Source organism: Pavona decussata, unplaced genomic scaffold (assembly GCF_977016875.1).
Source record: "Pavona decussata unplaced genomic scaffold, jaPavDecu1.1 SCAFFOLD_156, whole genome shotgun sequence".
Classification (NCBI taxonomy): Eukaryota; Metazoa; Cnidaria; class Anthozoa; order Scleractinia; family Agariciidae; genus Pavona; species Pavona decussata.
Genome location: NW_028145568.1, coordinates 1,885,001 through 1,899,770, shown reverse-complemented (window position 1 = coordinate 1,899,770; position 14,770 = coordinate 1,885,001). Strand labels below are relative to the sequence as shown.

The following is a 14,770-nucleotide window of genomic DNA, read 5'->3' as shown; positions in this document are numbered from 1 at the left end:
TCCCGGCCCGGGATGTTTTTTTTCTAGGTAAATCGTTCTCCCCAAGGTAAAGTGCACAGTATAACCGCACCTTTGACTAAGAGTAAATTACATCCACTTAATGATGGTATATGTAACGTAATCGCATTCTTCTTGCGAAGTGTTCAAAATCACGCAAGAGTTGTCGCTTTATGCGTATTTCTTTTGTCACTGGGGTAGGAATAAATTTCAGCCCATTCATCATTTGTGATTTTTTTGTCAGAGAGGTTTTTTTGTGTTTTTTTTGTAAGCCTCTAAGAGCTTATGGAGTTGCTTTTTGTTGCGCTTTCTGCTGGATAGATAAATTAGCCTTTTGCGGTTTCCGTTTGACCCTTCCTGAGATATTTGAGTCAGAGAATAGGCATGTGTACTTTTCCACATGTTTATTTGCAATGCCTTGCAGTATTGACATAACTTTGCTGGAGATATAAAATTTGTCTTGGTAACGTCCGCTGCAAGATCTTCAAGGACGAGGCCGCTCTTTCATCGATTCCAGGCAGCCTTCAAGCTCGTTACAACAGTAGCATTCGCTGATGCTCGCTAACAAAATGACGCTACAGTTTCCACACTTGCACCTACAGAACATAAATGACGCATATTAACGGATGACTGACTGCCCGAGTAGTTAAAATGTGAGAAAACTTGCGAAGAAAGTGTAAACAAAAGAACAGCCTGGGGAACACGGATACGCAAAAACTGTGATGCTCAAAATAAAACAACCACACACGGACTTACCATTCCCTGACTCCTACACTGCCTTCCAGTCGCTCATTTAACTATTGTTCCAGCTCCGGTTCCAGCTCTTCGTTGACCTTCATTTTCTTCTCATACTGAGCTGTCCATTCTGCGTCAGCAAGTAGGTCATCAGCAAATGCAGCGTCTTCCTCGTCACTTGTCGGTGTCGATACATCGCAACCGGCGACATCGTGTTCTGCTTCTATCTCGTATTCAGAGATAAAATTTGTTTCTAAATGGTCAAAGTCGTTGTAGCTCATTTCTGAATCTGCTCTAGAGGAAGGCACTACAAAGTGTGGTCAAACTGTACCTTCGGCTGAATGAAATCTCTCCAAAGAAGGCCTTCACCCTGATTTTGATCAAAGAATTACTCGGCTGCGCTTTGCTTGAGTTCAAAAATTAACGTCACAGCTCCGGCTCGTCCCAGATCTCCCCTTGCTCGGCGGTAGACGAAATAATCGTCGCATTCAACAGGGTATAGAAAATCGAGGTTTTAACCAAATCCAAAACTTTTTGCGAGGGATTAAACCAGACAATAAGAGGAATTGTTTTAGCTTAAATAGATGAGAAACCCCCCCCCCCCCCCAGATTGTCCACCCCATTTGACCCGACAATGTCGGAGCGCGAATCTCGGACTCCCCCAAAAACGTACAGGTCTGTTTTGACATTAATTTGATTGACATGGCGGTTTCTTTGTGACTGTCCGCCTGTTTTCATAAAAATCTGTAGCAACACTGAGATTTTCAGAATCATGCCGACTTTCATGTCACGAAGTGGCTGTTAGACGGCTGTGAAAATACATCACAACATTCGTGTTCCAGTACTGCGGGACTGTGAAATCCGGCTAATTGTAGCATAAAAAGGCCTTTAATATAACTTAACGCCCGAATAATGTCCTTAATCTCTCGACGCGACGTATAAAGCATTAATATGTCAACACCCTAGGGTACACTCACATGATTTTCACATGACTCACATGACTCACATGACTCACATGACTCACATGACTCACATGATTTTCACATGATTCACGTGCCGGTTTCACGTGTACAATTTTGATTGCGGGTTAAGTGGTTATGAAGGCCCGAGTTTAAAGCTCTTTGTAGGAATATAACTTGCTTCATCACAACAAGTAATGTCCTTCATTTGTCGAGGTACTGATGTATTTATTTAGGTCACATGATTTGGAAAACAATAAATGGGGTATTATATCTGTCCAACACGAGAAAGGTCATCTGCAAAATCAGAAGACTCAGAAGAAAGGACTTCAGGTCAGCCCTGCAGTAAGTTTGTTTTGTTTTTTTACGCGAAAAAAAAAACTACCTCAGTTTTCAACTGAACAAAATCCGCATCATGGAATTGCGTGCCGATAGTCTGTGGTCTTGGCTTGTTTGTGCAGCGTCAGTTTTATCAATTGTTATCGTGTCTGGTGGCGCGTACAACTTTGGATTGCTCCTTCCACCACTAATGGATCATTTTAACACCACAAGGCAAGCGACAGGTACAGTTTTTTTTTTTTTTTTACGGGAACGTTTTATATTACTTTAAAATTAACTTAAGATCATTTTAGTGCCGGGATTGGTTTCCGGGAAAGAGACACTTTCCTGTCTATTAAACTACTTAGGGTATGTTTACGTTTACGTTCACTTTAAATTAATGTAAATACTCCTCAGTTTCCGCTGGCGTGACAGTAGGAACCTTTTGGCATTTCAACTGAGAACATGTTATTTCGAAAATGCAACCAGCTGTACACAACCCAAACCCACCGAGAAGGAGACCGAAATGGGCGAGCAGAGATCTCTTCGACCTTCGAACTTACTTTGCTACAAAGCTATTTCCACTTCATGTCTACTTGCAGGGTATTAACACGAAGTGATCTCTGCTCGTAAGCAGGTAGACTGTTCACAGTCCCCCCTATTTTTCCGTGGGATTCTCGAGACTGGACTGTCGCCATCTTGGTTTGTGAAAGCGAGCGCGATCTGGGGAGGGTGTCTAAATTACCGAGGGGAGGGTAGCGGAGTTGGGAGGCGGCGGCCGTGGGGGGTTTGGTTATAGGGGTGCCGCTGGGGGTTTGAAACCCTGACTCTGTTTAGGACAAAAATAATACATTACCTAGAAGTGATGGCGAAAAATCCCAAAATTTCGGTAAACCTTAGGTGCAAACTTAATTGACGTGAAGCATTGTTCACTGAAATAGATACCCGGGGGGGGGGGTACTCCCCTTTATAAGCTATATAGGTATGTGCCGCCCAAAAGGGTATGGTTTTTGAGCCGTTTTGGTCTGAAAACGGTTATAGATTTTGACAATTACGGTCTGAAATCGGGTCGGGTTTGGGGGGCGGGGAACATTTACGAAAGCTTACAAACATATTTTTCTTCTCAGTACGTAACTGGAACGATTAACTGATAGCGAGAAAAAGAAATAGATAAACTATGTCATTCCAGCTTACTTTTACTCCTTCAGTCAACTTCCGTTCGGCACTGATGCATAATTATCAGGTCTGAAAACGGGTATGAATTTTAGAGGTCAGGTCTGAAAACGGGTGTGGAAAATGGCATGTTTAGGTCTGAAATAGGGTCGGGATTCGAAGACCGGGGCGGCACACCCCCATCAAGAATTCCGAGGAGTACCCCCCTCCCCCCGGGAATAGATACAGACAAACGTCTCTAATTTCGGATTGCCTAATACTCGTCACAATCTTGCAGCCATACCCTGTCTAGGACGGGTCTAGGACAGAAACGCTTAAAATCATATACCCTGTTCAGGGCAGAAGAGCCAAAAACAAGACCTTCATCCTCTCTTGCCAAAAACCATACCCTATCCAGCGGCACGTCCCCGTATAGTCCTTATAGGGGAGAACCCCACCACCCCCGATTAACACAAGGCTTGAAAAGGTTCAGTTTTCGTCATACACGGAGAAACTCCAAAGTTAAGCCCCAGAGTAAACTTACCTTGTTTCTGTCTATCCCATAAGTCTTCGACGACTATCACAAACCAAAAGAATTTCTGGGATTCTTCGTGGGTTGAATTGAAAGACAAACATAATTCTGTCTACCAAACAGCCGTTGAGTGGATCGTCACGGGAACGAAACGCTTGTCAACAACGGCTTCTTCTGAGACTACAAAAAGTCAACACCATTTTTGTTTCTTTGATTAATTTGAACACTTAATGTGGGTGCAATAGGGACCTGAAGATGGTGGGACGAGGCGAGATTGGAGAAACGAGATTAAAAGACTATGGCGTGTCAACAGGATGTGTACTTTTGTAAGCGAGGGGATACGGGATATTATGAATTTTACGGGTGGGTACGGGATGAATCTAACGTGGTCAGAACCAGTTCAGAAACAGGATATACTCTCCTATGTAGACAGGATGCGGGATCCTATAAATTTTAAGTGAAGGACATGGGATGAAAATACTATGTCCGAAAAGAAGATATTCTGTTTTGTAGGCAGCATGCAGAATACCATGGATTCTAAAGCGACATACGGAACGAACATATCGTGGCGGGAAGCGGGATGTGTTCTCCTTTGTAGGTGGGATGCGGAATACTATGACTTTTAAGAACAAGGGACGGGATGGTCTCCGGAAGCAGGATATGCTTTTTTGTAGACAGCATACGGAGTGCTATGAATTCTAACAGCTGCACACGGGATAAACATCATGAAACATACCATGGCGGGATTCGGGGTACTATGACTTTTAAGGACAAAGGACGGGATGAACATAACATGGTCGAAAGCGGGATGTGGAATACTGTCAATTTTAGGGCGGAATACGGAATGAAAATACGATGGGTGAAAGACCGGATACAGGATATTTTTACTGGGCGCCGGTGGTACGGGGTGAAATACCATTGTAAGAATTAGTGTCACGCTGTTCTCTGTAGGCACGGTGCAAGAATCTCTCTGTGGATGCGCAGTTCAAATGTATGAATTTCATATATTTCAGTTCACTTACATCGGATCAAAAACAGTTAATTTTAGGGATTAAGTAGTAACGCTGAGGCAGGATGGTGGTTATTGAAGCTCCTTAATCAGGAAATAATTGCCGGTGAAAGACAAAACAAGGCCACGGTCTTGCAGAGGTCAAACATGTAACAAGTGCGTAGTTGCAGCCATTTACAAACAAATGAGGAATCTTACACTTTAAAGCCAAGCCTTTGATGTTGGGTATACGTTCAAATTAAGTAGCTGTTAGCCTCCAAATTTGCCGGGGGTGTAATTTGCTTTGTTGCGGTACGTTACACTTTAAACCTGGGAGTGCATGTCTGGATAATTTTAAATTAGGCATTGTTTATTTACTTAATTCTGCGCGAGCAATCCGTTTTAGCGTGATGGCTGCACATATTAGCTTGCTGTTCAGGCTAAACAGCCTTAGTATACAAAAATCCGCACTTTTCTGTTACCTTTATCCTTTTTCAACAAATGACAATCAAGATTTTTCAGTACGATTTCGGTACCTTCACCAAAATAAACTCCTGGGGGAGGTACTACCACGTATACCTTCTAGGGATATGTGTCACTGGATGGGGTCCCACTTTCGTCCTTGCAGGCTTGTGATGGGATTCCAAGTTTGGCCACTCGACCTAGTCTACCTCCAGCCATCATTTGAGCTGGCCGCGACGTATCCCCTCATCCCTACTCCCCACCTCCTTACAGATTCTCTTACCCTATTTCAGCATGGATTGGCTCCTTGAACCTTGCATGTGGGTATTTCCTGTCCCCTTTCAGTGTTTACCTTGCGGATCGCTTCGGCTACCGTGTCACCGCCATGGTGGGGTCCCTGTCAGGTATACTTGGCTTCTTCCTTGCATCCTTCTCTCCTTCACTCTGGATGATGTACCCAACTTACGGCCTCTTCTCGGGCTTCGGACATAGAACGATCTACAACTCATCCATGTTGGTTGTGCTGCAACACTTTGTCAAGTGGCGCTCTGTGGCCGTAGGTGTCGTGACTTCTGCCAGTTCCGTTGCGATGTTTGCAATCACGCAGATAACTCAAGCTCTTTTAAATGCATTTGGTTGGCGAGGAGCTGTTCGCGGCTTCGCCTGTTTGTATTTCATTTGCGGTTTGTGTTCCAGTGTGTACCTTCCAGTTAGTGATCCACAGAAGTGCGAGAACAAAAAAGACAGAGATGAAAAAGATGAAAGTCAAAGCTGCAGGTCTTCAGTGCTAAGGAATCGCTCGTTTTGGGTGTTTTCCGTGTCTACAATTGTTGTCGTCTTCAGTTTTTATGTTCCTTTCGTACACATCGTAAGTTGGAATAAATGTGATGGTCTATTTAATCCTGAACAATACATGAGGATGGTGTGTCATTCAGTCATTGACATAGGCATAACACATCATGTATTAAACCGTTTTGTGAAGTAAATAATCCCTAAGTAATTCTTGTTTGAGAGTGTTTTTCGTTAATTTCTCTTGATACGGACAAATTTTGAAAAGCGGACAAAACGTATCTGCAGCTATACATCGCTTAACAACATGGAAAAGCGTGAACCTGAGTACATCATATTTACAGAATATATCGTTTGCCTGCAGAACACGATTCAGGGAAATATTAAAAGGTTAGATTGACTGCGCGAGTGACACTTCAAAGGTTTTAAGGATAAGTATTAAAGGGGAAGTATCATAGGTTTTTTGCCTCTTTTGTTAAAAATGGTGAAAAAAGATCTTCACTTTGCTACAAAATAATTCTACAACAACGAGAGGAGAGAAATCAACTCAATTCCTGACAGGAACAACTCGTACTCTGTTCTAGCCCATTTTGGAAACAAAAATACGAAAACTTAAAAAACATTAGCCTAACATTTTTCAAATGACAAAACTAGACATTATTGTTTTGCTTCTGTTGTCAGACAAACATTTTGGGGTTTTGAAATGACATCACATTTTCGTGATACTTTCCCTTTAACTTGTCCCAAAATATTTACAAGACGTGCATCGATGCTATTTATATCTCTAATAATTGCCAGTTGAGTAAGGCCCAAATCTGGTAGAGTCCTAAAGCGTGACGTCACAGATATTAGAATTTGTAGAATTATGGGATTTCTTGAGATATTTTGAAAGAGCATGAAAAAAATACTTACTTGCCAAAAATCAGTATCTCATTAAAAGTTGGGTGTAAGGTATTAACATATGAGTACCACCAACATGAATACAATTCCCTCCTACCCTTAAAGTGCCCCTAACCCTTCGATTTGTTTTCTTTTGGTAGATTTCCATTTCTGTGAAGAACTCATTTTCGAAAATTTTTTTCAGAAATATTGAATCCTTTTTTTTTTTACGAGCGCTTAAAGTTACTGAAATTTTTAAATTTTTGCGCGCTTTAAGCCCCGCTGGACAAATTTTTGTCTCGTGGGCCCATTAGGAACGAGCCAATGAGAAGCGACACTTTCTTCGCTGTGACGTAAGAAAAGGCCTCGGATCGTTATCAGAAGGAATCTTATGCATGCTGATTTCTTTCTCTACATTTCGAGAGTTGCTGCATCCAAAAACCACTCACTTTCCAACCATTTTCTCTGTTTACAATTGAAGCATTACCGCTAATCTTCGGATATTTTTGCACGATGTCCTTTTCTTACGTCACGTTCCATATTTGGCCGAGTGGGGGACTAATGCGAACGATAGGTGAAAATATCGACAAGACTGCCTTCACTTCTGGCGCTTGTAAAAACAAAAGGATTCAGTATTTCTCAAAAATTTTTTCGAAAATGAGTTTTCAAAGATATGGAAATCTACCAAAAGAAAACAAATTGTAGGGTTAGGGGCACTTTAAAACGATTTGATTTTTTTTTAATGCATAGCCTTGTGGAAAGTTCATAATCCCCCTCGGATTTTTTTTTCCTTCGATTGAATTTAGCTGAAAAAGTTGAAAGTCATTACTCGGTCCCAGAGACTCAGAACGCTGTATCCATGGGAATCCCGAGCGATCCCATCCATTTGATAATCAAGTAAATGCATCCGATTTGTTGATTGGATTAAATGAACTTAATGCAGTAGAACTGAATGCAGTAGTAAATATCAATACTTCTTCTTATTTATTTACTCCAAGCCCAAATTAAATCTGTTTTGGTTTTCAAATATGCGATCATGTTTTTTTTTTTATGAAGGGCAGATCATTACTAACGCGTGGCTTTTCCTCTCCTCCTCAGGTTAAATATTGTAAACAGGAGCTTCAAATTCCCGAAAACGAGTCCTTCATGCTCTTCACCTACTTTTCCATAGCTTCTTTCATCAGCCGCCATTTTTTCTGCAGAGTGGGAGACTTCAGTTCCATCAATCGCTTCCACCTTTATCAAATCTCTTTGATGGTAAGTGGGCTGAACATTTTATGTTTGCCACTTGCCAGAACGTTCGGCTCTCTGGTGGCAATATTTGTCGTTTATGGGTTAATGGACGGCGGTTGCGCTGGTCAGTTGTCTCTGCTTCTTCTGAAGTGCGTGGAAAAAGACGAGGTGAATCAAGCTTGGGGATACCTCATGTTTCTCATTGGTTTCGGCGTCGGCTTTGGACCCCCTCTGGCGGGTAAGGGTTACAGATCTAATCATTCTACTGTTAAAAGTAATAAGTCGAAAAAATGAAGGACAAATCTCACATTTCATTACCACTAACCCCTAGCTAGGGGTTTTAGGGTTTTACTCATAGATGCAAGAGTTAGGCCAAATTTAAGAAAAAGGAAAATATTTTTATTTTGTTAGACATTTACAGATAGCAGAGCAGTTTTGAAATGAGTCTCGCCAAGAGAGGATGAACCAGAGTAATTACCCTGTTCAATCACAGCAAACGTAAACAGCGCAATGAACCAATAAGAATTCGAGGCAAAGACATGTAACCGTCGTCAAACGCTGGATAACGAATGTAAGCAAGTCACGACTGGTTTTAGTTTTGCTTCTCATTGGTTGAGAAAGTGGCGCGAGTTTTGCTAACCAATGACAACGCTAAAACTGCTATAACGCACAGTAATACAAATACAAAGACAAAGTTTGTTTGGCGACTGGGAAGCCTGAAGTAGAAGCTGGGGGCTTATGAGATATTGGCTTATCCTTAATCTGTGTGGAGCATTTCCGTCGTGTCTAATGTAATTCAAATTCCAGAAAAGATCAAACAAAGGACGAACATTGTTTAATGCTTTTTTAAAGATTTACTCATAAAACAGTTTACACTATACTTGGAGTCTAAATAAATATAACAATAAATTAATAAATATGCATACTTTTTATCCAAAATCCGCTGGCATTCCCTAGTTTTTTTCCTTTGACGAATGACGAACCCCAGTTAAAGAAAGCGGTTCACTTCCACTCAATCCGTTTTCTTTCGATCGATTTCAATTAAGAGCTTTAATACAATGAACATTTCATTATCCCTAGTTTGTTTCCAAACACCTGTTTTATTCTTTAGTGACCGCACACATTACAGCATAGATTTAAAAAAAAACACGGTCCATAAGTACATTAAGGACATCAAATTAAGCTAATAAAAAGTATAGTTATTGCAGCGATAGTCTGATACTGTACTCACCCTTTAAATTAGCCTTGTAACTTTGTAGCTAATTCAACCAATCATCTCTCTTGATTATGACGGTGACAACGACAACGACGACGACGATGATAATGATAAAATTGATTACTTTCTACTTTTTCGGTAATATACCCATTTTTTATTTTTTTTTTTTTTTTAGGTTTGATGGCTGACGAGCTTGGATCGTATACGGTTGCTTTTCACACATCAGGTGCAATTCTTATCGTAGGAGCTTCCATCGTTTCACTTCTGAAGTTTACAGAGCGACCCACCAAGAAACAATGTGTCGAGAAAACTGACAAAGAAGAAGAAGGAGAACTTTTGGTTGTTGAAAAAGTGACAGTTCTCTAAAGAAGTTCATTTTTTATCGTGAACGCTCTGTGAAGTAAGCTTGATAGGAAGTCTATTTTACGCACCGTTGGTATTGACTCTGCTGTTTAAAAAATGATCACGTGTAAAAATCTCTACATTCTCGTCCCCAGACCTCGCGATCCTTTTTGTCTGCGCAAAGTCAGATCGTCGTGATGCCTGGTGCTGACAAAAAGGATTATTGGCAAGTTGTGGTGACGCTAGGCTCTTTGTTTGAACAGTCTGCCAGAGCAAATGCAAATTTGCTATCTTTTGTAAGTATATATTCCTCTTCTACAAGACAAAGTTTTCGTTTACGACCGCGGCCAGAATTTAAAGGGAGTTGATTGAATTTTTTGTTTACAAAGCATTTTAAGGTTTGCCAAATTACAATTGAAATGTCAACAGTTATTTACTAATATTTAAACAAATGTCACTCTACTGATTCGGGGCCGGACTTAAGCAGGGCTCCCGGCAATTTTTCCTTGAGAACATTTTCTCTCGTAAATTATATTTTGACCACGATTAATCGCTCGTTTTCAAATTTCGTAAGGTAAGTGTTTTCATAGTCAGCTTAACTTTGTTTCACATTAGTTTAAAAATAATAAAAACAAGGGCTATACTGACTTTGTAATTTTTTGAAATGACTATTTGCAATCTTGGATACATTCAGAAACTCCCTTAGTTAATTCGTTTTTTTCATTTTGAAATTCAGTCAAACAAGCGCATATTTAGGCAGCGTCCACAATTATCCAAGCGTAATAATTTCGAGTACATCATCTTATTCTAAATTGATGACAATTAATGAAAATTATTTTACCATCAAAGTTTTTAAATAAGCTTTTAAAAAAATGGTTATTTCATTAAAAAAAACTTGGTGAATTTATCTATTTGGAGACTGTAATTTTGCTGAAAAAAGATGGTGTCATAAGCTAAAAACAAGATTCATTGTAACGCTCCTTTTAAAGTGAAAGCATTGTTCTTTACATCCTTTGTGGGATGAAGAATTATGAAGTTCTTATAAAATCGAACAACTCTTTTTTTCTCTCAAACAAACTTTAAGAATAAAATACTGCTTACAAGCGGACGAATAACCAAACTGACAATATAATAATAGTTTATTTCCCCGTTGCCTCTGGCAAGAAATTAGTTACTTGAACCGCTGAATTCTGGTTATTTCGTTTTCCCACATGCTGCCTATGGTTCACTGAAAAGCACTTGCTTTGTTCATTGATATGTGGCCATAACTGTGTAAATACATGAGCGGGTAATTCAATCAGTTTCCTTGTCACACTGGAGAATTAAACAAAAATATCACAATTTGATGACATGCGTTTGTTATTATTATTCCAAACTACACCAAAGCTTAATTTTGTGTCGAAAATGTATCACCCATGAATTACTGTGATCCGAATTTTTTTGATGCTCGTCAGTCTCTTTCAAAACTTTGATTGTCGCGCAATTTTGATCTAAGTTATCAATTTGTGAATGAACCTTAAGAGCAACCATTCATAAGAAAGTTGTTTAGATCCCCCTCTTAGATGTAGGTAGTTTTGTATGACGTCGTTTGTTTTAAATTGTTCATGAAATAAAATTGCAGTTTTGGGAGTAAATCTGTTTTTGGAATGAAGGAGTTTTTCTCTACTCTGTCTGTCAACGATCGACTATAATGGCACATCAAGTTCAATGTGTACAGACTGTTCAGCGCTTGGTTGATCTTCAACCCCGCTACAAAGCAGGTCTTAAACAATGGAGCTCCACCCAATTTTAAATTCCCAATACAACAGATCAATGAACTTGAAAGTTATTTTTGCCGGTGGTTCGTCCCGCTAATTGATTCGAGCAAGATGCAACAGGTGTGACAACACCGCTTACTGGTGGCGGGAAAATTCGCGTCACGTGACCGCGGTCAAACTGGTATTGTTATGCGGCCATGAATAAGAGATAAGATTCATCTAGAACTTGGTTGAACGTCCGGTGTTTTGTTCTTCCGACCTTCGTCCTGTCCTATCTAGAAATCAATTAGATTTATTTTCATCTTAAAGGCGCTTCAGGGACGAGGTTTGTAATTTTAAACGCTTTTTGGTGAGTGAAAATTTTGACATGGGGATTTGAAAGCGGCACAAGAAATCGAAGATAGCATTTTACGGATAATGCTTGGATAAGAGGGACGCTGAAGTTTGTGGTGTTCGGCTCTCCTTTTCCTCTGCGTATTCAAAACTTAAATCAAGATTTTAACATAGCTAGGTAAGTATGTTTCACTTAAATCTTTTAAAATCTAAATTTCCTTCATAACTTTCGTGGAAGTAAAAAGAAGCTTCCTAAAGACACTTCATACGATGTTTGAAATTCTCTTTTTTTGAAAGCCGCGTCATGTTATTTTGGCAGACGTTAGAGTCAGCAATGACAGGTAGAATGTCAATAGAAGACTTACTACCTTTAAAATATCTCCTAACACTTTTTTTTTCAATTGTTTACCACGCGTAATCTATTGTTGTCGAAATGGCAGAGATTCATATTATTTTCTAGCTTGAAAATCCCTTCGTTTGTAAGGTTTAATTTGCGTGATCCTAAACTCAGGTTACAACCCGCTTCCCCAGCAGGATAGAGGCCTTAACATTTGTAAACTTTTCTCGAGACAACCATCTTTCAAACTGACAACGAAATAATAAGGGTATCTGAAAACTAGAACTGACGAGATTAAAATGCCATTAAAAAATGAGTTTATAGCCGCTTAAATTTCGAACGAAAAGCGAAACCGTTGCTTCCCTAAAAACATTACGCCCCTTTCACACTTCGTCTTCGCAACTAATAAGACTTATAAAATCTAAGAAACCTTTGAATGTTTTGATTGGAAATTTACTTAACATATCGTCAACTTCGAATGTCTCCCCGTTTTAGTTCTCTGTATTTGTTTCTCTCTCTGATAGATTTGAAAGGCGCTAGTTTAATATTTTAATGAAGTCTAACTTAGACCTTGGTTCATGACAATCCCTAGACCCATGATTCTCTTTGTAAGTGGGTCTTTTTAAGCAGATAACTGTTTGTCCAGTGACTACTATATGCCTTATTGTCACTGTTTACGGCAGTAGACGAGTTCGGGCAGAGTGAAATTGATTTAGACCGCGGTCTTGTTAACCCCATCTCAACTTCGTTTAAATAATCGGCTATTAATGTTTTACTCTTAATCAGTCAAATATCTGCCTTTTTTTTTTCACTATTTCAATAGCCTGAGCGCTAATCCCGAAGACCAAATGAGGCTTTTTGCATTGGGGATATTTATTTTATTAGCCTGGAGGGTAGAATCTTCGGGAAGTAAGTATATATCGTTGAATCAAATCTTCTTTACAGATTTACAGATATTGTATTATTGGTATCTGCCCTTTTGAGTGTGTACATGTGTCTTCCCGACTTCATTTAGCAGCATTTTCGATAGCTTTCTAGTAATGTCAAAATTCCTTTAGTGGTAAAAATGATGGTAAAATAGACAAAGAAGTAAGGGAATTTGATTTAGACTAAAGGAGATAAATATGTGTGTGATGCATAACTGATGCACAGGTCGTAATTTATTAACGCCTCCAATGTTAACCCGTAAGAATTGAGAAATTTTACAGTAGTGAAAATTTTTTGCATCGGATCACCGTCAGATCAAGTTTATTTAACTTTTTATATATAAAAATAAAACTATAAAAGAAAATAGAAATAAAATTAAGAAAACGTTGTACCCGCAGCCTTTGAATCCCGAACTGATCAAAATCCACTTTCTCCAAACAATACCAAGTAACGTACAAAGTGCATAAGGCGTGAAAACAAAAAATGTCATCAGGTAAAGGCTATTGTCTTGATGTAGCGTAAAATTAGTGAAACGATACCTAAAAAGAAATATCTAACGGTATCAAAAAGGAACGAATACAACCGGGATTGTAAAGGAATCCGAGCGTAACCAAAATACAGTGTCTGAATGGGTATTTAACAATTACCCTGCGAAATCGCGCGGAATATCGCCTGATACTTAGTCGACGAGGCCGTAGATCGGGGGTTGGTCCACTAGATTGAGCAGGGTAGTTCTTAATTACCCATTCATACACTGTATTTCGGTTATTCAACACATTGATAACAAAGCACAGTTTTATTACGGAAAAGCTGGATTCGATCTTTCGAGGTCGTTACTTGTTAAAAGCACCCTGCCATTTTTTTAATTAGATACATCGCAGGTTATCTGCTGTGTAAGGAAAACGAATATTGAGGGATTCATGACGCTATTAGGGCAGTGTTACAATGTGCTGAATAATAATTTCAAATATTTACAGAGTGTACAAGTTTCATTCAACAGTTAATGCACCCTGATAACGAGTCGTATTTGAACTCATATCCAATTACATGCGCAGTGTGGAGTTGGCTGTAAGTTTAAGGCACACCACGATTGACGGCAGTAATTGTTCTATGACGCACTCAACCACAGGATAAAACAATCCCAATAACCCGAAGGAAATTTAGGGAAAGCAAGACTAGGAAAGTTTTCCAAATAAAGTAGTGGTGGTAAATTGCGTCATATGCCATTTAGACTGCTCAGAACTGCAATTCCCTGCAGAATATTTGATCAAGATCAAGAGATGATCTCTTAATAATCTAACGTATATCGACTCGACTAGACACTCCTGAAACGTTTATAACAGATAGCACGCCGCTCTTTAAAACCTCTAATTTCGTTGGACCTGTATGTCACCCTCTCTATTGTTTTAGGGCCAGGGTCCATTGCTTCTGTATTTTGTTGATCACCACGGTATGTTTTTTCAGCCAATCCTGTGATCCCCTCTAAGAGCTTCCTGGTGCCCTCTTTTATCTCTCCCAGAAAGAAATCCTCGTGTAACCGCTACTTTCATGTTTGATATATCTTCTAAGACTTTTGTTAGGAATGTCAAGCCCTTGTTTCCATTTGTTTAACGCGTTGTCTGCTACATTGCACGAAACTGAAACAGTTTCAAGTACACGTGTGTTTGTCGTTAGGCTTATTTAGCAAGAGAACGGGAACGGCAGTTGACAACGGCGCGCGCGTCAAGAATACCCATGAGATAGTCGAAATAGACTTGCGTCCATACTTTTCCGCGCGCTCTCGCGTCCTTATCTGTTACTAAATCACCCTATTA

At 39.7% G+C, this 14,770-nt stretch overlaps 2 protein-coding genes across 4 annotated transcripts in view; one reads left to right on the top strand and one right to left on the bottom strand.

Moving 5' to 3' along the window:
- Positions 1-386: 386 nt before the first annotated feature.
- LOC146465219 (uncharacterized) lies at positions 387-1,192 on the bottom strand. The gene is made up of 2 exons (XM_085128703.1): positions 754-1,192; positions 387-593 (listed from the first exon to the last, which is right to left on the bottom strand). The coding sequence occupies exon 1, from the start codon at positions 1,011-1,013 to the stop codon at positions 795-797; it is 219 nt and encodes a 72-aa protein (XP_084984829.1). The 5' UTR covers positions 1,014-1,192; the 3' UTR covers positions 387-593; positions 754-794.
- A 652-nt stretch (positions 1,193-1,844) lies between these two features.
- Positions 1,845-14,770, top strand: part of LOC146465218 (uncharacterized) — a 28,934-nt gene continuing 16,008 nt past the window's right edge. The window contains exons 1-5 of one of the 3 annotated variants that reach the window (XR_014868274.1): positions 1,845-2,254; positions 5,437-6,011; positions 7,910-8,282; positions 9,436-11,870; positions 12,853-12,942. Coding sequence is in view for 2 of the 3 variants with exons in the window: in XM_085128615.1 (XP_084984741.1) it covers positions 12,878-12,938 (61 nt within the window). In the remaining variant the exon portion in view is untranslated. Of the gene's footprint in view, positions 2,255-5,436; positions 6,012-7,909; positions 8,283-9,435; positions 11,871-12,852; positions 12,943-14,770 lie in introns of those variants that run through there. The other 2 variants (XM_085128615.1, XM_085128614.1) reach the window with 2 other exon arrangements.

Excerpts from the sequence above, each read along its gene's own strand:
- LOC146465219 (XM_085128703.1), bottom strand. The coding sequence starts at position 1,013 with ATGAGCTACAACGACTTTGACCATTTAGAAACAAATTTTATCTCTGAA.